This window comes from Hylaeus volcanicus, unplaced genomic scaffold (genome assembly GCF_026283585.1).
Source record: "Hylaeus volcanicus isolate JK05 unplaced genomic scaffold, UHH_iyHylVolc1.0_haploid 12126, whole genome shotgun sequence".
NCBI classification, from domain to species: domain Eukaryota; kingdom Metazoa; phylum Arthropoda; class Insecta; order Hymenoptera; family Colletidae; genus Hylaeus; species Hylaeus volcanicus.
The window spans coordinates 124,684-145,606 of record NW_026533094.1 but is presented as its reverse complement, the minus strand read 5'-3'; the positions used below and the strand labels follow the sequence as shown (position 1 = coordinate 145,606).

At 30.5% G+C, this 20,923-nt stretch overlaps 5 protein-coding genes and 1 non-coding gene across 15 annotated transcripts; 3 read left to right on the top strand and 3 right to left on the bottom strand.

Moving 5' to 3' along the window:
- The first annotated feature begins 765 nt into the window (after window positions 1-765).
- LOC128882622 (uncharacterized RNA methyltransferase TTE1797-like) lies at window positions 766-5,116 on the top strand. 3 transcript variants are annotated; one of them, XR_008458480.1, is made up of 20 exons: window positions 766-1,109; window positions 1,182-1,742; window positions 1,797-1,828; window positions 1,885-2,164; window positions 2,246-2,403; window positions 2,451-2,502; window positions 2,554-2,610; window positions 2,872-2,917; window positions 2,966-3,136; window positions 3,199-3,300; window positions 3,353-3,457; window positions 3,516-3,860; window positions 3,921-3,968; window positions 4,020-4,094; window positions 4,142-4,238; window positions 4,288-4,527; window positions 4,580-4,621; window positions 4,678-4,732; window positions 4,786-5,044; window positions 5,101-5,115. XR_008458480.1 is itself a non-coding variant. In XM_054134274.1 (17 exons), exons 1-17 carry the CDS (start codon window positions 1,868-1,870, stop codon window positions 4,919-4,921), a joined length of 1,968 nt encoding a protein of 655 aa, XP_053990249.1. In that variant the 5' UTR covers window positions 1,835-1,867; the 3' UTR covers window positions 4,922-5,045. The 3 variants fall into 3 exon arrangements, 1 of the variants encoding a protein (XP_053990249.1); XR_008458479.1 differs by lacking the exons at window positions 766-1,109; window positions 1,182-1,742; window positions 1,797-1,828 and having other exon boundaries at window positions 1,835-2,047; window positions 2,106-2,164; window positions 5,101-5,116; XM_054134274.1 differs by lacking the exons at window positions 766-1,109; window positions 1,182-1,742; window positions 1,797-1,828; window positions 5,101-5,115 and having other exon boundaries at window positions 1,835-2,047; window positions 2,106-2,164; window positions 4,786-5,045.
- Trnas-cga (transfer RNA serine (anticodon CGA)) lies at window positions 1,487-1,568 on the bottom strand. The gene has a single exon. It is a non-coding gene; the product is annotated as a tRNA-Ser (tRNA).
- A 143-nt stretch (window positions 5,117-5,259) lies between the features above and the next one.
- Window positions 5,260-10,138, top strand: LOC128882691 (exosome RNA helicase MTR4-like). 3 transcript variants are annotated; one of them, XM_054134418.1, is made up of 23 exons: window positions 5,260-5,711; window positions 5,760-5,959; window positions 6,008-6,073; window positions 6,138-6,264; window positions 6,311-6,478; window positions 6,538-6,611; window positions 6,752-6,918; window positions 6,975-7,069; window positions 7,135-7,247; window positions 7,303-7,370; window positions 7,421-7,483; window positions 7,554-7,680; window positions 7,746-7,919; window positions 7,965-8,163; window positions 8,242-8,382; window positions 8,446-8,522; window positions 8,642-8,719; window positions 8,807-8,963; window positions 9,024-9,107; window positions 9,162-9,266; window positions 9,434-9,520; window positions 9,595-9,692; window positions 9,752-10,138. In XM_054134418.1, exons 1-23 carry the CDS (start codon window positions 5,325-5,327, stop codon window positions 9,885-9,887), a joined length of 2,991 nt encoding a protein of 996 aa, XP_053990393.1. In that variant the 5' UTR covers window positions 5,260-5,324; the 3' UTR covers window positions 9,888-10,138. The 3 variants fall into 3 exon arrangements, with proteins under 3 accessions (XP_053990393.1, XP_053990392.1, XP_053990391.1); XM_054134417.1 differs by having other exon boundaries at window positions 8,242-8,522; window positions 9,752-9,904; window positions 9,956-10,138; XM_054134416.1 differs by having other exon boundaries at window positions 8,242-8,522.
- Window positions 10,139-10,283: 145 nt separating this feature from the next.
- Window positions 10,284-11,527, bottom strand: LOC128882693 (uncharacterized). The gene is made up of 6 exons (XM_054134419.1): window positions 11,262-11,527; window positions 11,062-11,219; window positions 10,857-10,979; window positions 10,723-10,801; window positions 10,600-10,663; window positions 10,284-10,509 (listed from the first exon to the last, which is right to left on the bottom strand). The coding sequence occupies exons 1-6, from the start codon at window positions 11,466-11,468 to the stop codon at window positions 10,421-10,423; spliced, it is 720 nt and encodes a 239-aa protein (XP_053990394.1). The 5' UTR covers window positions 11,469-11,527; the 3' UTR covers window positions 10,284-10,420.
- Window positions 11,528-11,649: 122 nt separating this feature from the next.
- On the bottom strand, window positions 11,650-15,488 carry LOC128882642 (probable metabolite transport protein CsbC). 5 transcript variants are annotated; one of them, XM_054134322.1, is made up of 10 exons: window positions 15,067-15,488; window positions 14,744-14,975; window positions 14,254-14,379; window positions 13,334-14,123; window positions 13,118-13,223; window positions 12,561-12,990; window positions 12,300-12,425; window positions 12,119-12,245; window positions 11,866-12,025; window positions 11,650-11,819 (listed from the first exon to the last, which is right to left on the bottom strand). In XM_054134322.1, exons 1-6 carry the CDS (start codon window positions 15,458-15,460, stop codon window positions 12,839-12,841), a joined length of 1,800 nt encoding a protein of 599 aa, XP_053990297.1. In that variant the 5' UTR covers window positions 15,461-15,488; the 3' UTR covers window positions 11,650-11,819; window positions 11,866-12,025; window positions 12,119-12,245; window positions 12,300-12,425; window positions 12,561-12,838. The 5 variants fall into 5 exon arrangements, with proteins under 5 accessions (XP_053990297.1, XP_053990294.1, XP_053990296.1 ...); XM_054134319.1 differs by having other exon boundaries at window positions 12,119-12,425; XM_054134321.1 differs by having other exon boundaries at window positions 11,866-12,245.
- Window positions 15,489-18,273: 2,785 nt separating this feature from the next.
- On the top strand, window positions 18,274-20,841 carry LOC128882661 (adenylosuccinate lyase-like). 2 transcript variants are annotated; one of them, XM_054134359.1, is made up of 10 exons: window positions 18,274-18,578; window positions 18,648-18,766; window positions 18,822-19,007; window positions 19,090-19,209; window positions 19,277-19,442; window positions 19,526-19,601; window positions 19,673-19,804; window positions 19,854-20,063; window positions 20,122-20,188; window positions 20,460-20,841. In XM_054134359.1, the coding sequence occupies exons 1-10, from the start codon at window positions 18,353-18,355 to the stop codon at window positions 20,604-20,606; spliced, it is 1,449 nt and encodes a 482-aa protein (XP_053990334.1). In that variant the 5' UTR covers window positions 18,274-18,352; the 3' UTR covers window positions 20,607-20,841. The 2 variants fall into 2 exon arrangements, with proteins under 2 accessions (XP_053990334.1, XP_053990335.1); XM_054134360.1 differs by lacking the exon at window positions 18,274-18,578 and having other exon boundaries at window positions 18,817-19,007.
- The last annotated feature ends 82 nt before the right edge of the window (window positions 20,842-20,923 follow it).

The window sequence follows — 20,923 nt, the reverse complement described above, 5'->3', positions numbered from 1 at the left end:
TACTTTCTTTTGCTGTGCAAGTAACTTTGATTGTGTTGTGCCGTTGCTATTGCTAGGGTAAGGAATAAAATGGCTTTGTTTTCCAAAAAAAAAAAACCTTTTAAACTTAGTTTCTTTATTAAAAAATGCAGTTAACGCACTCGTATTTTTTCATGCTTTCTTTGTTGATATATTAAATCACTTCCAACGTTTCTTATGTTTTGGTCTAACACATCGACACGGTTCTCACAAAAACCATAGGAAGCAATTCTTTTATTTAGAATTATACTATAAAAGAATGACACAAAGCATTTTCATCTCATTTTCTTTTTCACCACAACTTCCAATAATTGTTAACATGAATAGTTTCAAAATGAAATAAAATTGTAAACTTTGTTTTTAGTAGGGTTAAAACGATAACATTACTTTATGGTATGAAAATCGCTCGAATTTTAAGCAGAATTGAATCAACTCAACATGCCTTCAATAGGTTTAACACTCGCTTGAATCACGTGCACTTATTTTACAGTAGAATCACACTCGATCAACTTTTGTGTACGTTTTTTTAATAGTTACGACACTCCGTCGACTTGCGGGTATTTCTTTTCAATAAAAATGGCACTCGTTTAAATTGTGTGTTTCTTTTTTCAATAATACTCACACACGCTCAAACTACATGAATATGTCGAAATAGATAATTTAAAAAAACAAAACATGTTAATAAAGATCGACGCCACAAAAAAGAAAAAACACTCAATGTGTTATAATTAATTTTTTACCGTTTGAAATTTCAATATAATCTTTTGTGTTCGTTTCTAGTTAAACGATTTCTTCATGCGTGTTGTAGCGACAAGACAAAAACAAAGAAAACGAACCTAGACATTTCTATGGCATTGAGAGAAAGTGTTTTCGACCAAAATTTTCAATACGCTAACCAGTGCAATAATTGTCAACAGACATGTTTAAACGACAGTTTAATGTGTTGTCAAATGAGATATCCGTGCTTACCTGTGTGTACGTGTCATGGGACTACAAAAACGTTCCCTATATATTTTCCAACGTACATGAAGGGAAGTGAGGCCAACACGCCAAGCATGCCTTCTTCGCCTTGCTTTCCAAATGTGTTGCTAGTAAGATAAGAAATAAAAAAATTATTTGTTTTCTCAAAACCATTGATGAAATGTTTTTTTAATTGTTATCAGTTCAATGAAGAAGACAGTTGTGGTAATAGAAAAGAAAAGAAAGTGCATACGCATCCAAGAAAAAATTCAAAAGAAAAACTTCCAGGAAAAAACAACAATGATAAAAAAAATTCTTTTGTATCAAATGAATATTTATATCCAATAGTTTTAATACCTTTTAAAAAGAACATGAATGAACAATGTTTACAAACTATGTGTTGTACACACGCATGTTTTAGTCAGGTGGTATAGTTTCCAAAAAATTCCATACAAACAAAAAATTTTCCAATGTTAAAAAAATATTAAAAAAAAAATGCTCAGAAAAACGACAGTGACAGGATTCGAACCTGTGCGGGAAAGTCCCAGTGGATTTCGAGTCCACCTCCTTAACCACTCGGACACACTGTCTAACTTTATTTAGACTGTTCCAATTGATTCTAACCTGCCAATTGTAAAAACAAATATTTTTGTTTTTTTGAATTTGGTTGTTAAGAAAATGTCAATGGATTTGAAAAACTAAATTTTGTCTGGATTGGTGTTTATATTCGTTTCAAAAAAAGAAAACTAGGCACTAATAAAAACGTTAGTATTTGTAAAAATGGTACGAAAACATGCAGAAACATATCTGTTGCGTAGAAGGTTTTTCGATTGTAAAACGATTTTGAGAGGTAAAACACTGCAGATATTTTTTTTGAATAATAAATAAAATGGAATGTACTTCAAGTGATATACAAGCGAATGATTTTCAAGAAAAGTTTTTTTCTCTGATAACACAAAAGAAACGTGAATTAACGGAAATTGAGAAAGAAAACAATAATTTAAAACTTCGAATATCTTCTGGTGATTTAAAACAAATTAATTTTTGTACTTTGTTAGAACAACTTAAGGTAGGATGATAAAGGATGGTATTTGCAAAATTTTCTTTCGTTTCGTGCAATGTGTCAGAGATTTACATCAGTCAAATTTTTACTTGATAAACCTTCAAGACGTAATGTAGCCTACGCGTAAGCTTGTTAAATTGTTGAAACAATTATAAAAGAAATTTGACTTGTTGTATTAACTCATGTCAATAAATTTTCTTCAAGTTATTTTAAATATGAAAACGATGTTGAGACATTTTATGAAAATGTGAATGGTCAAGTTATCAATTCAGAAGCATTGCATTTAGAAAAATGGAAACCTTGTAATAAAGTTGCTTGCCGTTCTACAACAATTAGTTATAAACCGTACGAAAAAGAAAATGGTGGGTAGCATTTTTTTTTAATTAAATTAAACAAAGTATGGTTTTAGAAAGGTCAGAGAAAATAAATCAAATACCATGTTTATTGGATTTAAAGAAAAAGTATGTTGAAATTTTTTCTTACCGAATTGCTGTTCATGCATTGATTTCAAGACGATTACCTTACTGGCAACTTCATGATGTGTTAAAAAAAGTAACACCTCTTTCTATGTAAGAAAAATATTTCGTTGCATCTATATTTTTTTTTATTATGAGTCTTTCAAAAATTCGTCAGTGATAAGTAATTCACTCCATGTGATTTCTAAAAATTGTGTGCTAATCATTTTCTTTAATTGACTTTATAATTTGATTTTTAAAAGAAATTTACTCGGGCTAATTGATTTGTTCGACATGAATGTTTCTCATACATAATTTTTTTTTTGTTCGTAATCCTATATATGTTGTCATTGTAATGTCCTTGTACGACATTAGTTTTTCTTATCCACTCCAATTACAAATTAAAGAAAATTATATCAAGGTACAAACGATTTGAGTATGTTTTTGTTTCAATCGACTGTCATTGTAGACTTGTATTAAAAGTTTAACACGTCAAATGTTACAAATACTCTATCCAGAATTGTGTTATTCAAAATCGCTGAAAAAAACTCTTCCGCAAGTTGCTTATGGAAAAGAAATATGGCAAGATCAGCTAAACTGGTGTGTTCCAAGTGTTTGCAAAGGTTTTCTTGGTTGTCCGGTACAATATAAAATAATTCTTCTTGTTAAACGTTCACTTTTTTTTTTGTTTTTCCTTATTAGGTGACAACTATCATCCCGTCACCAAAAGTGATAGGTTATCGAAACAAGTGTGAATTCACAATAGGATTTGATAGTGAAAACGTCTCAGCGAATCATGTCAATGTACGTGGACGGCTTTGAATTTTTTTTTTTTGTGTTATCAAAGACTTATTAGGTTGGTTTTGTTAAATCCACTATTAATTATAACCCCATTGTGCAATCGTGTTCTGGAATTTTAACAGTACCTTATTGTATGCAAGAATTGTGTCATCGATTGAAAGTAAAGTGAAACCATTTAGAAAAAAAAAAAAAGATTAAATGGTCAATTTTGCCTTTAGATATTTATTCATAACAATCTTGATTCGTTACCTGTCTATTGTCGTCGAACTCATAAAGGTTTTTGGAGATTATGCATGATTCGAGTGTCGGAAGAATTTCGTGAAATGTTACTTGTTGTTCAAATTGCTTCTATAAAAGAAATGATAGCTTTCATTGATACAAAGGATGATAAGAAAGAGACTTTGATCGCTTCAAGTGAAAATGAGTTTCGTTCAGTTCAACAATTTTATGATTTTTTTGTCGCCAAATTAATATCTTTTTTGATAACTCAAAAAGAAAAAACTTTACAAGACTCGGTTCAATTATATGATAATTATAAAATCACATCCTTATATATTCAACAAGTAAATTCATTTTGACAAAGATTAAGTTAAAAGGTTGTGTGAATACAAAAAAAAATGTAGAGGTCTAATTGTTCCGATGCTTTTGAATCGTCTGATCCACTTGATTTGGTTAATTAAAATTAATTTTGGTTTTAACCTTATTGTTAAACATTCCTTTAGGTGTACGGCAAACCCTATTTAACATTTTCTTTATTACAATGCCATTTCCGTGTTACACCTTTGTCTTTCTTTCAGGTCATTTCTTGCTAGCGATCTCAATTTATTGTTATTTTTTTCCTTAGACAAATACTCAATCTTGTTGTGAACTGTACACTCAAGTTTTTGAATTTGTGCAAAAAACCAAAGCGTCTCTTGTTTTAGATGTGTGCTCTGGAGTTGGTAAGAAGAAAGAGAAAAACTTTGTTCAATTGATTTTCTCATAAATTAGGAACGATTTCAATTTGTTTAAGCTCTCTTTTAACAAAACAGCGCTCTACAATAAGGTTTCGAGGCGTTGAATTGGAACCATCGGCAGTACAGGACGCCATCACAAATCTTTCTTTAAATGCTATACATAATGCACATTATAATTGTGGGAAAGCTGAAGACATTTTACCAAATCTTTTACAAGATGTGTCAAAAGACGATACAATCACGGCTCTAGTCGATCCTCCTCGTCAAGGTTTACGTATGTTTTCAATTGTTGGGTAAAAAAACATCGTCTACCTTTTAATGTGTAGACTCCAATGTGATTTCGACTCTTTTACAATGCGAACAAATACGTACGTTTTTCGACATGCTATTTTTTTAAAGCCATTTTTTTATTCATTCCATTTAGAGTCGATCATTTATATATCGTGTAATCCTGAATCCTTTCTGCATGATGCTCGAAAGTACGTTTTTCATTCTTTCTTTCCATTCAAAACGAATGGAATGGATTGTTTAGATTATGCACTCCAACACTTTCGACTTTATCCGTTTTTAAACCCACACAAGTGACATGCGTTGATATGTTTCCTCATACATACCATTGTGAAATGGTGTGTTTACTTGAACGTATACCTTTGAATGAAACGACTTAATTTTTAAGAGAAAATATACGACGCAGACTGAAACCTCATTTTCTTATCACGCATTTGCACAAAAATATATTCTGTACTACAAAAGTGAGGGTCACTGTACCGTTCACTATAATTGGTGATAAGGTGCTGATATTGAGATTCACACACACACACACACACACTGCTTTTTTTCGTATCAGTTGAAAGAAAAGAATCAATGTCGTGACACTGGTTGTCTAGTGGATGAAATGGAGAGCATTAAGAATTAGCTGAGTCAACAGACGCAACAGAAGGAATTTGCATGATATGTTTCGTTGGAAACCGTATAAAAACAAAAGAAAGGTTTTGTGTTGGACTTTATTGCTGTTTCTTATCCAACGACTGTATTAAAAGTTGAAAGGAAAGGAGAGCGACTTTTAAAAGAATGGTCGATTCGATTGATACATTGTTTAGTCCATTTTCATTAAAGCAAGAAAATGAAAAATCGGCATTACATGGTCCCGCTAAACGTTGTAAAACGAGTTCCGATGCAACAAGTGCCACATTAGCTCCTTTAGTGGAAGAAGACAATTATCAGGATGTTCTCATTGAAACATATGATAGTGATATTAATTGTTCACATGATTGTGTACGACCTTTACCTAAAAATGATAAAGAAATACCTAATGTGACTTCTACTAAAGCATCTCCTGCTATGGAGTTTCCTTATGAATTAGATCTGTTTCAAAAAAAAGCTATTCAATGCTTAGAAAAAGGTGAATCCGTTTTAGTCTCTGCCCATACATCCGCAGGTAAAACGACTGTAGCTGAGGTAAGATTAGTTCTTTTAATGAATACTATCTCTACATGACGAGTCTAGTATGCTATCGCTATGAGTTTACGAGATAATCAACGGGTGATTTATACATCTCCTATTAAAGCTTTATCAAATCAAAAATTTCGCGATTTATCCAATGTATACGGAAAAGAAGTTGGTCTTTTAACGGGTGATGTTTCTTTGAATCCTTCAGCCTCTATTGTAGTGATGACGACTGAAATTTTAAGAAGTATGCTTTATAGGTAAGCTACTTTTACTCTTCACTTGACTGGTAACAAACTATTCTGTAGAGGTTCTAAAATGATACGCGAAATTAAATGGGTTATTTTTGATGAAATCCATTATATGCGTGATAGGTTTCCAATCTTTAAACAAAACCAATCATTTTTTTTATATTGGAAATCATGTCGTATTTTATAGAGATCGCGGTGTCGTTTGGGAAGAAACTATCATTTTATTACCAGACACTGTTCGTTTAATATTCTTATCAGCAACAATTCCTAATGCACGGGAATTTATTGAATGGATTTGTCGTATTAAAAATCAAGTAGGCATTCCGGTCAAGTGTCCTCTTATGATTCCATTTTTTTCAGCCTTGCCATGCTATTTACACGGATTACCGTCCAGTTCCTTTACAACATTATTTATTTCCTCTAGGTGGTGAATGTATTTATCTTGTGATGGATGAAAAAAAAATATTTAATGAAGATCAATTTTATAAAGCTGCTTCGGACATTAAACGTGTTCATGATACAATCCATGTACTAGGGTTTTGTGTAAAAGACTATTTTTTCCAATCCAATGCTTGTCAATTTTTTAGACGGAAACAAATTTAAAAAAACATAATAAACCAAAATCAGATATTGAACGGATCATTTTAATGTGTCATGAAAAGTAATCAACTCCTTTTATTAAAAATTTTTTTTTTAATTCTTAAAATATTTCTTTTTTATTGATTCTTAAAATATTTCTTTTTTATTGATTCTTAAAATATTTCTTTTTTGTTGATTCTTAAAATATTTCTTTTTTTGTAGATGTTACACACCTTTAATAATTTTTGCTTTCTCTCGTCGCGAAGTCGAAGCTAATGCACTCAAATTAAAAGATATTTCCTTAACAACACAAGACGAAGAGGAATTGATTGAAAAAGTTTTTAATAACGCTATGGATACATTAGGTGATGATCGTTCACTTCCACAAAGTAATTTTTCTTTTTAATTCAGAAGAATAAAAAACCTAATGCGTTTTTTTTTTCAGTTACATGTATTCTTCCGTTATTGAAAAAAGGTATAGGACTTCATCATGGTGGACTATTACCGATTGTGAAGGAAGTTATTGAAATATTATTTCAGGTAATTTATTAATTTGTTTCAAAAAAAATTTATTTAGAACCAGCACCATTCTTCTTGTTTATTAGGAATCTCTTATTAAGGTTTTATTTAGTACAGAAACGTTTTCTATGGGAGTCAATATGCCGGCTAAAACTGTTATCTTCACAAAGCTTCGAAAGTTTGATGGATGCGCGTTTAGGTTGTTCTCTTTTTTATTTGAATATATTGTGGTGAGTTCATTATGAATCCATTAGAATGATCTCCCCAGGTGAATACATTCAAATGAGTGGTCGAGCTGGAAGAAGGGGTCTCGATACACAAGGTGTGCGTGTGTACCTCAGCGTACATTTCAAAATATTTTTTTTTCCTAAGGTATTTGCATCATTATGTTGGATGAACAATTAGAAGCTGATGTTGCTAAGGAACTGTTTATGGGTAAAATTCACCAAATTTCAACCAAAATTATTTCATGTTGACAATTTTGTTGGTGACACGCTTTACTTAGGAAAACCCTTGCGTATCGATTCTCAATTTCATTTATCTTATAATATGGTTTTAAATCTTTTACGCGTTGAGGGAGCCACACCTGAACACATTATCGCCTTAAGCTTTTTTCAATTCCAAAAAAATAAGTAATAAAAAAATTGAGTTGCAGTTGAACTCTTCTTGCCACGGTGCTCGTTCTGTTTGTCATTAGATCTATGGATGCTTTACTAGAAAAAAAGAAAATATTGCAAAAACAATTAAGTGAATGTGAAGAAATCACAAATGATTATTGCCAACAAGCAAAAAATGATTTTCCTAATGATTTTCAATTGCATTTGCTAACTGCCAATTATTATAGATTACAACATTCCATCGAAACTTTGAAGTTGGTATTTTGATTGATTTTTCTTTCTTCATGGTTTCATTTCAGAAAAAAATTACATAACATTATTATGCAACCAAAACATATTTTAAGATTTCTCCAAGTTGGTCGGGTTATTCGAGTGAATGATTCAAAAAAAAAAGATTTGGGATACGGGATTTTAACTCAGCCCGCTTTGAAAGCCTCTTCGCAAAGTTTGGATACCAAGGACAGTATCGATGTTTCAAGGGATGCTTCTCAAACTCATGTAACGTGTTTTGTTTCAACCATGGAAACGCGTGTTTTTTATAGTTCCTCTGTCTTGTTAATATCAAAACAACTTTAGACATCCGATGCCTCTCAATTTGTAGTGTCTGTTCTTGTGAAATCGGTCACTTTACAAGAGGAAACGTCTTGGACTATTGTGAAATGCTCTCTTGAAAATATACGAGAAATCACTCAGGTTGTTGCTAATGTTCCGAAAAGAGTTACGTTGAGTAATGAAACCATTAACGCTATGGGTTCCATTTTAACTGAAATCACAACACAGCTTCAAAATGTTTTTCCTCTTTTAAATCCTAATGTTCATATGAAAATATCGGATCCAGCTTTAGAGATTCTTCAAAAGTATGTTCATGTCGCATTTAGGCTGCATGGAACATGTTATTTTAAAACTAGTGTTTCTTTTCTTTTGTCTTCTACTATTGTTTCTTTTCATAAACGTTTTCATTTTTTATATATCGCAGAGAAATTGAGGAAAAAACTAAACAACTTGAAATGAATCCAATTCACCCGACAAAACATTTACCTATTTTAATCTCTCAGTCAGTGAACGAATTTTACAAAAAAATTTTAAATTGAATTACTTCTTTTGTGTTGATTTTTTTGTTATGAAAATGTTTTTTTTTTAGATTTGAAGAAAAACTTTCATTAACAACAGACATTAAAGATCTCGAGAGGACATTGGAATTAGAAAAACAGTTAGTTATGAAAGACGACTTACGCGCAATGCGTCGCGTTTTAAAAAGTCTTGATTATATTGATGAAAAGAATCTTGTTTCCGTAAAAGTATGTTCTAGTAAAACTTTTGTATTGTTTCAAGATATTTCTATTTTTAACAAAAATTAGGGACGCGCGGCTTGCGAAGTCTCTTCTGTCGATGAACTTGTTTTATGCGAATTGTTATTTCAAAACGCTTTCCATAAAATTCAGGTTTGTTAACATTTGTTAAAACAACCTGAAAAAAAATTCCATACGTCTCGGCAGACAAATTACTTAGTCGCCTTACTTAGTTGCTTTGTATTTGACGAAAAGAGTGATGAAAATATGCCTAATGATCCTAAATTACTTGAAGCTTACCAACGTTTACGCGTAAGATTGGTTGCGTTTATTAGCCGATTTTTTTTAAACCGAATTTTTCACTTTTCATTTATTAAAAATTCCTACCTTTATATTATTTCAATACTATCGTTTGAAATAGAACTGGGATTTTGTTTTGTTAACAGAAGAAAAAAAAACGGGTGCATTTTTGTTTGTAGGATGTGTCCCAACGCGTAGCGGAAGTCTCAATTAATGCTCGTTTGCCAGTAGTATTAAACGACTATGTCAATAAATTTAAACCTACGGTAGTGTGTGATGAGGCATTGAACGAACTGGTTTTCTGCTGAAAAATGCAGTGACATTTTGTGTGTTTTGTTAGATTATGGATTTAACACTTAAATGGATGCAAGGAGCTAAATTTTGTGAATTAGGGATTCCTGAAAATATGTTTGAAGGGGCTATTGTTCGTTCGTTTCGGTAATTAAAATTGTTCATATGCTTTCATCTTATTTTGGTGCCGCAATCCATTCCTATAGACGTTTAGAAGAATTATTACGGCAACTCATGGCTGCAGCTAAAACTATTGAAGAAACCGATTTAGAGTCTAGATTGTGCGACGCTGTTAAAACGATACGTCGTGGTATTCCTTTCGCACCGTCTTTATATATTTAAGGAACTTTATCCACCAAGTCAAACATAATGTCTTGAAACTTTTTGAATCAACGTTTCCTTCTTTCTAGGCCTTCTCAAGTTTATTCTCTTTAATCTTAATATGTAAAACAATGTTTTAAAAAGGATCCTATCCTTTACTTAATTTTACTTATACTAGTGTGATTTAAAAACATTATTATTTTTTTTTGTTAAAGTATGATGAATTAAAAAAATTAAGTCTTCGTTGTTTAACTCTTTTAAAAATATTAAAATGCTCTGCGAAATAATTGAAAAGGAGAAATTAATGTAGTTGACTTTGAGAAAATGAAACTTTTGTCTAAACGCTGTTAAACTGATTCGCAAGTTAAGAAAAAAAAAGGCAAATAACATAGATTAATCAAAGCTCTGCTTTTTTTAACAGACGCCGAATCCATCAATAAAAACGTAGACATGTTCTGGGCTTTCTCATTGCAACTGTTCGTTTTGAAATAAAATAAGAAGGAGCGAGAGAGAGCGAGGGACATAGGGAAAATTATATAGCTTTCTTTTTTGGATTAAACATTTGAAAAAATTGAGTTTTTTTTTTGTACTAATTTTAAGGAATTAAAGAGATTTAAGTTAGTGAAAGAATAAAGTCGATTCCCTGTTTTTTAAATGAAATAAATTAATGATACGAAAAAGTTTTTTTTTTCAAGTAACATGATGAAATTTAAAAACATGTCACACTTTTTACCTAAAACGTAGGATGTTAAAAATGAAGCTAAACAAATCATTTGAATAATGGAAGAACCCAATGTCTAAAAAGAATAAGAAAAACATAAAAAACTAATACTATTGAATAAAAAGTACACTTTACTAGGAAATAACTATGGAGTTTTAATGTAGCAAAAAGCGTGGTTATAACCGACATGATATAAGCTATAGAGAGAGGGCATCTAGAAATTCAGTACATGATGAAATTTTTTGATTCATTTAGACACACAAACTTGCCGGGATGGTTGAATTAAATGATAAAATAGCTTATCATAACCTTTCATTAAGCCTATACCATTGATAACAAAAAGGGATCCGCTAGTAAAGAGTATAGCAAATTTATGGGGCGAAAAAACAATCCTTCAAAATTAAAACAATACAATTTCAATCGTAGTCGAATTCAGAAGAAAAAAAAAAAAGTGAAACATAGCAGCAAGCTTACATGGGTAAAAAGAGAAAAGAACAAAATATCATAAGAAATCCTAAAAAAATTAAAAAACTACTTAGCATATGAAATTGAATAGATTCTTTAATTCCTAAGGCATTGTCCTTAACTTCCGTAACAGAATCTACCACGCTGTGTCGTATACCATGAAGTGTCTACGTATCAAAGACGTGTTGAAGAAATGATGCACTGCTTACATTTTGAATAAAAGACAGCGGTGGAAATGATTCTTGATATGGTTTTTCATCAGCATTAAAACTCAATTTTTTTTCGCTTTTTGAACGTGTTTTATTATACCATTGCGTTACATCGGACATTAAGGCTTGAGTTTCATTTGAATCATTTTCGTCTTCTTCAACACGATTTAGATTTGGTGTCACTTGAGTATTTCCATTTAAAAACATAGCTTTTAATAAAAAGAAGGATTGATTTTTAACGCAAGGAATTTTTTAAACACGTTATTTTGCGTATTCAGCTGTGACTAGAACTGTCCAATTGTTGTCGCTCTTCACTATTTCATTTATGCTTTTCAAACTGTGTACAAAAACGTTTTTCATTTTTAATTTAAAATTTTTTATCAAACTATTTGATTTTTATCAATTTTTAATGACACAAGTCGAAGCTAAATAATTTTTATAATTTATTTAATGTTGACCAGACAATTTTACAAGATGTTGAAAACATTTTATAACATTTTTTTTCAATTCATTTAACGGAACTCCCGTTTTTAGTAAAGTAAAATTTTTGGGATTTTCCTAAAGCAAAAGCAAAAATATGTTAAAGGAATAATTTTTTTTGTACCTTCATGAGATTTAAAACTTCTTGACGTGATTGAAACGAGGTGTGAAGACGTGCTTCAAGTGCTTCCATTGTTAAAAACGGTTGACGAAGTAAAGCACGTTGTTTTATTAAATTGTCATCTTCTGTATACGCTACAAGGATATGGTCCATTAATAAATGCCTTAATACACCATAGTAGAAAATTTTAGGCAATATTTTTGAGTTGAACCCAAATTTTCAATACAAATAATGATGGTAAAATTTTTTTTTTTACCATCGAGCTTGACATAAAACAGCCGCTTCTATAATAATAATGAAAGGGTTTTTTTTTTCACTCCATATGTCAGTGAGGTGTCTTATTTCGTTTTGAATTTTTAATAACGTCTCTGGCCACACAATATCTACAATTTAAATAAAATTAAAACTCAATTTGGAAAACTCCAGTAAAAAAAAACCGGTAAGTTGTTTCATAGATTGTTGGTTATTAAAAACAATAGAACCTAAAGCCTTCCGATTAATTCCTTGCTCATCCTTCACATTATGACCAAAAACGGTACAAATATCATTGTAGACTTTGGAACCTAGCATACATTATTTCGAAAGTGAGCGACATTAAATTTCTTAGTTTTAAATGTGTTGTTACGAAATTTTATTGTTAAACATAAATATGTTTTTTTACTGCATTTCAAAAAAAAACATTAAAACTAAAACGTTACCTTTCTCATACATTGAATGCACAATCGAATCAACATCTAAAGTTATGGCACCCAATTCTTGAAAAAAGCGACAACATGTTGTTTTTCCTTCTGCCATTCCGCCCGTGAACCCGACGAGATATGGTTTCATAATGAAAAAATCCAAATGGTAATAATACTAAAGTTTTTTTTTTTATTACGAAAAAAAAAAGTTAATTTAAATTATAAATACCAAATTATTTTTTTTTATTGTATTAAAAAATAAAAAGTCAATTCAAATGCTTTTCCTTCAAATCAGCTTATGTTATATTTCCAAGTTCTGTGTCTTTCTTAACAAATTTGTCATGATAATGATAAGATTCAAAAGGTCCTTGTACTGCTTTCTCTATGACATTTATTTTTGTTTCCGTTACAAAGATATAAGAGAAGAATGCTCCCAAAAGACATAAAACTGTAAAGTGAACATTATTTTTAAATATATAGATTGTAATTAATCATATTTTAAAAAAATATTTTGCTTTTTAATATGATTAACAAATTATTTTTTTTCTGTTCAAAAAGTAAAAACAAAGACTTACAGGAAAATACCCTAGTACATTTGACTAAAGATAATTGAGATGCAATAATTACAACAATAAAACAAGAGGCCCAATTGAGACTGAAGGCTATAGATAATGCTTCTTCCTACACATTACAATATTCTTAATAAAAAAGTATTTTTTTTGACAGGGAGAGAGAGAGAGAGAGACGGTATTTACACTTTTAACAACCGAAAAGTATAGATTTTTTTTTACCCTGATATTGGATGGCCATAATTCGGATAAATAAACAAAAAGGCCTGGACCGTAAGAAAAGGAAAAAATAGATATAAATGCAAAAATAGAAAAAACGGAGGTGACTCCAACTAAAACTGAATCCGGTTCTAGAACATATTCTGAACTAGCACTAGGAAGTAAAACAAAAAACATACACAGATTTCCTAAAACAAACACTTTTCTTCTTGAAAAATGATTAAATTGAAACGTTGCAAGAGTTAAACACATGGCCGCTAAGAAAGCCATAAAAGCACTGGCTAACGTAGTATTACTATACGATAGTCCAGCTTTTAAAAATAACGTATTAGAAGCTGATATAAAGACATTGATACCAGTCAGTTGTTGGAAAATAGATAAAATCCAACCAATTATTAGTTGTTGTCGAACATTAGAATTTTTTAAAAGAGCTAAAAGAATGGGGATTTTAAAACTTTGATTTTCTTCAGTCGTAACAAATTTATAAGAATCCATTTCACAATTATATTTATTTTTTTGAAGTCCATCACAATTCATTTTTTCTAATTCTATATGAGTTGCCATCTGTTCTTCTTGTTTTTCTTCCTTCAATTCTTGTTGTTGTGGTGCGGGTTGTTGCATGGGAACTAATTGATACCGAGACCAAATTTTTTCTTCAACTTGTTCAGCGTCGCTAATATTTCCTTGAAGACGTAAAAAAATAGGAGTTTCATAAGGGAACCATTTAGATAATAAATAAATCATTGAAAAAGCTAGAGGTATAGGAAAAATCATCATAAGTCTCCACCATAAACTAAAAAATAAACCATAGGGATCAAAACAAAAAACTTGAAAAACGACATTTCTTATGACCCCCACTATAGGAAATGATGTGTCGCAGAAGTGTGATATGGACTAAGGTTTGGACGACATTAAGTACTTACCGATTAAAGTTCCAATCTCCTAAAGATAACGTTGAATAAGGTGTCGTGGAGTGGGGTAAAATTATAGGTAATCCAACAATGATACCAGCTAAAATGCCCACATTCACAGCTACCGCTGGAATCAAACTACATAAAACAGGAAATAATTCTATGTTCATAAACTATTTTCTTAACAAATAAAGGTAAGAAAAGTGACGAGATTGTACTAAAAAACAATACACTATCATGTAAAAAAACCATGATTTATTAATTTAAAATAAAATAACATCTTACAGAAACCTTTTTTTAAAACAATTAGTGGTCTTCATTATTTAACAGATATCTTTGCAAAAATGAAGTAAAATAGAAAAACTAATAGAGATTAGACTCAAATAAGAGTTATGGAAATTTTATGAAATATGTCAAAAGGGATAGTAGATGTATACCACCAATGAAAAAAAGTTTGAGATATTTGAAGGTCGATTTTATTGGATAAATAAAAAAAACTAACCTATAAAAATTTTGTAAAGCAGAAGGTGCCATTTCAGAAACATAAACAGAAGGAGCTATGGTTGCGATACCCGTTAACACACCCGTTAAAACGCGACTTGAAAGCAAATGCAGAAGGTTTGTTGAGAAAGCTGATAAAAAAGCTGTCCCTATGAAACCTAAATTTATAAGTATAATACTTCTGCGTCTCCCGAAACGATTCATTAGAGAACCGGTAAACATACTACCAAATGCTAGAAGACATTAGCACGGTATAGCACACACATTTTGCAATATCAAAAAGTTTGCATTGGTTTATTATATTACGAGGCGTTTACACCTAACCTGCACCAAGCATAACGGAAGATTGAAGCAAGGATTGTTTAGGTGTTGCCTCATGGCATTCCAATGTAACTTTAACAATAGAGGATGGAGTATACTGCATATGATGATTTGACAATTTAGGTAGCGCAACAAGAAAGAAAGAAAAGGGAGTAATTGGATTGATACTATCATTATCACACCATCCTAAATCCCCAGTGATTATAGGTAAAATAGTATTCAGTACTGATAAATTATAACCCATTAAAAAAGCAGTAGAGCAACCAATACATGCTAGTAAACGAAAGACTTCAATAGATTTTATATAGGAAGTACATTTGGTAATAAAAGATATGGGTTTATGAAATTCATCATTGTCATCATGACTTTCATTCCATTTGGAATAATAAAGGCTCATTTTAACAATAAATTTCTTTGAAAGACACTGTGTCAAAACTACATGAAACAAAAAGAATTTTGAAAAATAATAACAATTTTTTTATATATAGTCAATGTATTGTATTAGGAATGTTAAGAACAATTTAACACAAAATTAACAAGTCTTAATTAAAAGAAAATCGACATTACAAGTACTGTTACAGAATATGTATGAAGAAACAGTAGATCACTAGACACGTATAGTAAAGCATTTAATATAACAGAAGAATACAACGAACATGTTTGTACACATTCAATTAATCTCTGGTTTATATATTTAAAAAAACACACACACTTTAAGTTTATATAAAAAAAAGTGTTTTTATTTTTTTACAGTATAATATGTAGGTCTCTACATTTTTTTTTTTTAAATAAGCAATATCAATCGAAAAAAATTATTGCATTTTTTTTGTTTATAAGTATTAAAAAAAAATTTTTAATAAGGGAATAAAGCGGGTGCTAAACATTGAAGTATGTTCAATAAAATGAAACGGAAGAATTTATAAATGAGGAATATGTTTTTATATGGGAGAATAAAAAAGAAGAGCCTCTTGGGATTAGTAAGTTAGAATTTCATTAACAACATCGAGTATTATATAAAGCTTATAGGGAAGTCGAATTAGTGTACTAATAACAATAGAAAGACGATCTCTTGTGTACCAAAACGAAGTCCAGTAAAGCTGATGATCTTCATGAGGCATTTGTTGAAATGTTTTCAAATCAATACCCATTAAAATATCCCATTGAATCGGTGAGTTGAAAGGAAAGAAAGGCTGGTTTTTTTTTTGAAGAATAGATAAGGTTGATGATTTTTCTCCAAGAGATGTAACACAAGAGGAGGCAGCAGTTGTAAAAACTTGTTTGTAGATCATTTGTCTTTCTTTTCTTAATCTTTGAAGAGATTGAATACTTTGCATAGCCATATCGATAGATTTTTTAGCTTCCAAAGTATTTGAACGATGGAGTAAACAAAAAGATAATTGATTTAAAGCTTTACATATCGTTTCAACAATTTTATAAATAAAGGAACCAAACATTTCGTGAAAAAATAATGAACCAGCTAATCCCGCAAGTAATCCATTGGAGTTAATGGAATTCAGAGATGTGATATTAGAAAAAATTGAAGCGATTGCAGAATCAGCCGAACTCCAGGTTGATTCTAAAAACTTACCTAAAAAAGGAATCTTTTGTTCAGCATTAAGTTGAAAAAATAATGAAGCTATATGATGGAAAAGTTCTTGTATATGTTTCACTAGATTTAAATAAATTGCATCCGGAAATTTTTTGAATAAACCCGTATTCAAATGGCAACAAAAAGTATATTCTTTCTTACAGGCTAAAATAATTTTTGGAACATTACTAAAAATTGTTTGACATCGATGAATTTTTTGTAAAGCTTCATTACAACGTGTATGACACTCTGATTTATTCAAAGTCCCCGTTATATTAAAAGATGTTAAAAGAGTAGCTAAAGCATACTTCCATATCAAATCTACAGTGTGTTGTGAAGTATGTTTTATGTTTTTTGTGTAACATGACTTTAGTTGTTTTCTTTTCTTTTCTTCATCATACGTTTTCTTTGATGACGTATCTGTGAAACAGAACTGAAACTCTGAGGTAGAATACGCGGGGACGGTTACAGGATCTGACGAAATAATTGATTCATTGTAAAGTACAACTTTTTTTGAGGAGGAAGGTAATTGAGATGAAAGTTTTTCATATAATTTGTATGTTTTGGATGTATCGTTAGAATAATGTGTATTGATGACGTTCGTATAGAATCTTTGAACATCTATAGTATCTTGTAATGCTTCATAAAAAGGAGATTCAAACAATTGATTTTCTGAAATCTTTATTGTATTTTGATCTTTTCTTTCATAGATTTTAGTTCTTTGATTGGAAATCGTTACGAGATTTTTATTATATGATGTTTCAATCTCTTTGCTACCTTCATTATAAATAAGAGTCCTTTTATGTTCAAATGCTACTAATGGCTTTAGTAAATCTGAAAAACATTCCATGACTTCACATAAATCTTTATCTAATTTATGATGCGCACTACTAGGCCAAACAAAGAGAACGATTACTGTGGTAAGGATTAAGCCAATACAGACAGTGCACACCCGAGTAATGACAATAGAAAGAGGTCCTCCGGTTAAAAATGAATATAGCATGACAAGATAACCTGTAAATGTTCCATAGGTTGCTATTATAGGATTATCTGGATATTTTCGACGTATATACGCCCAGGGTAATGGCCATAAAAACATTAGAATTCCCAGTAATATAGAAATAATTAAACGCGAAGTTTCTTTTAATATATATGTTATAACAACAAAAAGAATATAAGCTAACACTCCACCAAAACATGTACCCATAATACGTTCAAAACATCTGTTAACGCTTGCACCAACGGTATCATCAATCGATGTAACAGATGCTTGAACAACCCAAATGGAAGAATTTTGAAATAAACTATTCAATGGGTGATACAAAACAAAAAAAGATGCGAGTCCTGAACATAACATTGTTTGAATTATCCATCGCAACATTGCTATTTCTTTGGATAACATTTTTTGGTTCATAAAAAAAAAATAATCTTGACTTTTCTAATGTTACATGATACTTGAAGAAATAAAAAAATAGACACAAGTTTCTCAGCGTGCAACTGGTTGTATTTGTACATACGCATCAAATAATGACAAGGAGGGTGATCAGGTACACAGAAAAAATTTAATAATGTATACCTTTCTTTCTAAAATTCACTAAAATCGAAATTAAAAAAAAGGAAATTTCACTTCATATTTAACTTTATATCATAATCATTTTTAGCAGATTCTTTAATAGTTAGAAGAGTTTAATATTTAAAAAAATGTTAAAAAATTTTAATGATTTCAAGGAAAAAGACACTACACATTGTTTAAACAATGTCTCTGTCTTAGACGGACGTTACCAAAAAATCGTTCAACCAGTAACGAATTGGTTTTCAGAATTCTCTTTATGTAAAACACGTTTTATTATTGAATTACGATGGTTACGCTTTTTAATAGAGTATTTACCAGGTTCTAATGACAAACGCCTTACAAAACAAGAGAATGGTATGTTGACTTACATATTAAAAAAAAATCGTTATTGTTTTATTTTCAATTTTTTTTTTAACTTTTTAGAGTATTTTACACAGCTTGAATCATTTTCACTTACGGATGCAAAACATGTCAAGGTACTTGAAACACATACTCAACATGATGTAAAAGCAGTGGAATATTTTCTTCAAGATTGTTTACAAGTAAAATACCTTCAATGTTTATTTGATTTTAATATTTTCAATTCGACAAGAAAAGACGGCTATAAACAATAAAACATGCTCTGAAACTATGGTGAAATGGAAGGAATTTACACATTTTTGTTGTACATCCGAAGATATAAATAATTTAGCCTATGCTTTTCTAATTAAACAATGTTTACATACTGTATTACTTCCACAATTTTCGACGATTATAAAAAGTTTGTCTTCTTTAGCGCAACAGGTAAAAAACAACCGTAGTTCCCTTGCAACGAAAAAAATAAATATGTTACCTCTTTCAATGTCTTTCGTTTTTACACTTTTAGTATCAACATGTTGCTATGTTATCCCGCACGCATGGACAACCAGCTGTTCCAACAACATTTGGAAAAGAAATGGCTATGTTTGCGTATCGGCTCCATCGCCATACTAAATGCTTAAATAATGTAAAAGAAACAAATTTTATTAACTATTGTTGTATAAGGGGTCAAAAATCTTGTTAATATCTTCTAGGTAGCCATACAAGCCAAATTCAATGGGGCCGTGGGCAATTTTAACGCACATCGGTTTCTTTACCCTGAATTAGATTGGCAACACATTACAAAAACATTTGTTGAACGTTTTGATGTAGTGTATGAGCCTTTTTCGAATCAAAATGAATCCCATGATTATATTGCAGGTAAAATGCAACTTTTATTAAATAGAAGTTTTTATAAATTTTATTACTTCAAAAAAAAAAAAAAAATTTTGGTTTTGTAAAAGAACTTAGTCATTCTCTCATTCGAATGCATGTTGTATGTTTGGACGCTGTTCAAGATTTATGGCAGTATATATCACGGTATTGTTAACTGTTAAACATTACTAATTTCAAAAGCGTTCAAATATGTTGATATGATTGTTTTTTTGTAGAGATTACTTGCTACTTAAAAAAGTTGAAACGGAAGTTGGATCTTCTACCATGCCCCATAAAATTAATCCTATTGATTTTGAAAATGCTGAAGGAAATTTCGGAGTGGCCAATTCTTTGTTGGAATTTTTTGCGTTCGTTTAACTAAGTGTTAATTTATGATTAAGAAAAAGTGTTTTTTAGACGAAAATTATGTATTTCACGATTTCAACGAGATTTATCAGATTCCACTGTTATTCGCAACATAGGATCGGCTTTCGCTTATTCATTTATTGCGTTAAAATCTTTTGAGAAAGGTTTATCCAAAATAATTTTAAATGAAAAAGTTGTTAACGAAGAATTAAATACGCACTATGAAATTTTAGCAGAACCCGTTCAAATACTTTTAAGAAGGTTTGTGATTTTTTTTTGTGAAAAACATTTTTTTAACGCCATATCTGTTCTTTTTCAGTGAATCCGTACCTCATGCCTACAATATGCTTAAGAACATGACCCGAGGGGTCAGATCTATGACTCAGGTATTTTCAAATATAAGAAAGTTCTTTTTGTTTTATTTTTAAGACACCTTATCCCCAAGAATGGTCGCTGCAAGGCGTCTTGGTTGACTCTTAGTCATAGTCGTTATATCTTTACACGTAGTCCTATACCCTCAATTGTAGTCATAGTTGTAGTGATACCGGTAGTAATACGATTGGTAGCGATATTTTTTTATCAAACATTTAAAGTCTTCCTTTGTGTGTTTCATAGTGATTTTGCAAAACTTTAGTTTACTCAAATGAATGTTTTCAGAATGAATATAGAAATCTCATTGAAAAACTCCGTTCTCAAATCACATCAAGAGCGTATGAGTCTTTGTGTACTTTGACTCCACAGAAATACATAGGCGACTCAGCGAAGCTTACCGACGAAATGCTAAGTCAAGTCAATTGTTTTTAAAACAAGCAAACAATTCGGTTTGGGCTTTGTTCATTAAAAGCAAAAAAATCGCTACATATGTTGACTTTGTTCAGTAACAATAATGTTTTATAACAACATTAGCTTTTCAGAGATCTATTTATCAAAAGGTATATAGACAAATGAATCAGTTACTAGAAACCAAATTTTTTCCTGAATCTATCTTTTTAATTTAATATATAAACGTACGAATGAATAATAATAAGAAAAATAACAAGTTTCAATTTTTTTAATTAAAAATAAAAATTTGGATTGCGAACATTAACATTTGAGGGAATAGAAACCGAAAAACAAAATTA

Coding starts and splice junctions, on each gene's coding strand:
- LOC128882622 (XM_054134274.1), top strand. CDS start 1,868: ATGGAATGTACTTCAAGTGATATACAAGCGAATGATTTTCAAGAAAAG. Junction 2,503..2,553: donor TTATTGGATTTAAAGAAAAA/GTATGTTGAAAT, acceptor ATTGATTTCAAG/ACGATTACCTTACTGGCAAC. Junction 4,528..4,579: donor TCCTCCTCGTCAAGGTTTAC/GTATGTTTTCAA, acceptor TTTAATGTGTAG/ACTCCAATGTGATTTCGACT.
- LOC128882691 (XM_054134417.1), top strand. CDS start 5,325: ATGGTCGATTCGATTGATACATTGTTTAGTCCATTTTCATTAAAGCAA. Junction 6,074..6,137: donor ATCCATTATATGCGTGATAG/GTTTCCAATCTT, acceptor CGTATTTTATAG/AGATCGCGGTGTCGTTTGGG. Junction 7,248..7,302: donor TTTGATGGATGCGCGTTTAG/GTTGTTCTCTTT, acceptor TGAATCCATTAG/AATGATCTCCCCAGGTGAAT.
- LOC128882693 (XM_054134419.1), bottom strand. CDS start 11,468: ATGTTTTTAAATGGAAATACTCAAGTGACACCAAATCTAAATCGTGTT. Junction 10,980..11,061: donor TCTTTTCTCTTTTTACCCAT/GTAAGCTTGCTG, acceptor TTAATTTTGAAG/GATTGTTTTTTCGCCCCATA. Junction 10,802..10,856: donor CATTTAATTCAACCATCCCG/GCAAGTTTGTGT, acceptor CTGAATTTCTAG/ATGCCCTCTCTCTATAGCTT.
- LOC128882642 (XM_054134318.1), bottom strand. CDS start 15,460: ATGAGCCTTTATTATTCCAAATGGAATGAAAGTCATGATGACAATGAT. Junction 13,224..13,333: donor TATGGCCATCCAATATCAGG/GTAAAAAAAAAT, acceptor TGTAATGTGTAG/GAAGAAGCATTATCTATAGC. Junction 12,991..13,117: donor ATGTACTAGGGTATTTTCCT/GTAAGTCTTTGT, acceptor TTCACTTTACAG/TTTTATGTCTTTTGGGAGCA.
- LOC128882661 (XM_054134359.1), top strand. CDS start 18,353: ATGTTAAAAAATTTTAATGATTTCAAGGAAAAAGACACTACACATTGT. Junction 19,443..19,525: donor ATCCCATGATTATATTGCAG/GTAAAATGCAAC, acceptor GTTTTGTAAAAG/AACTTAGTCATTCTCTCATT. Junction 19,602..19,672: donor TTATGGCAGTATATATCACG/GTATTGTTAACT, acceptor GTTTTTTTGTAG/AGATTACTTGCTACTTAAAA.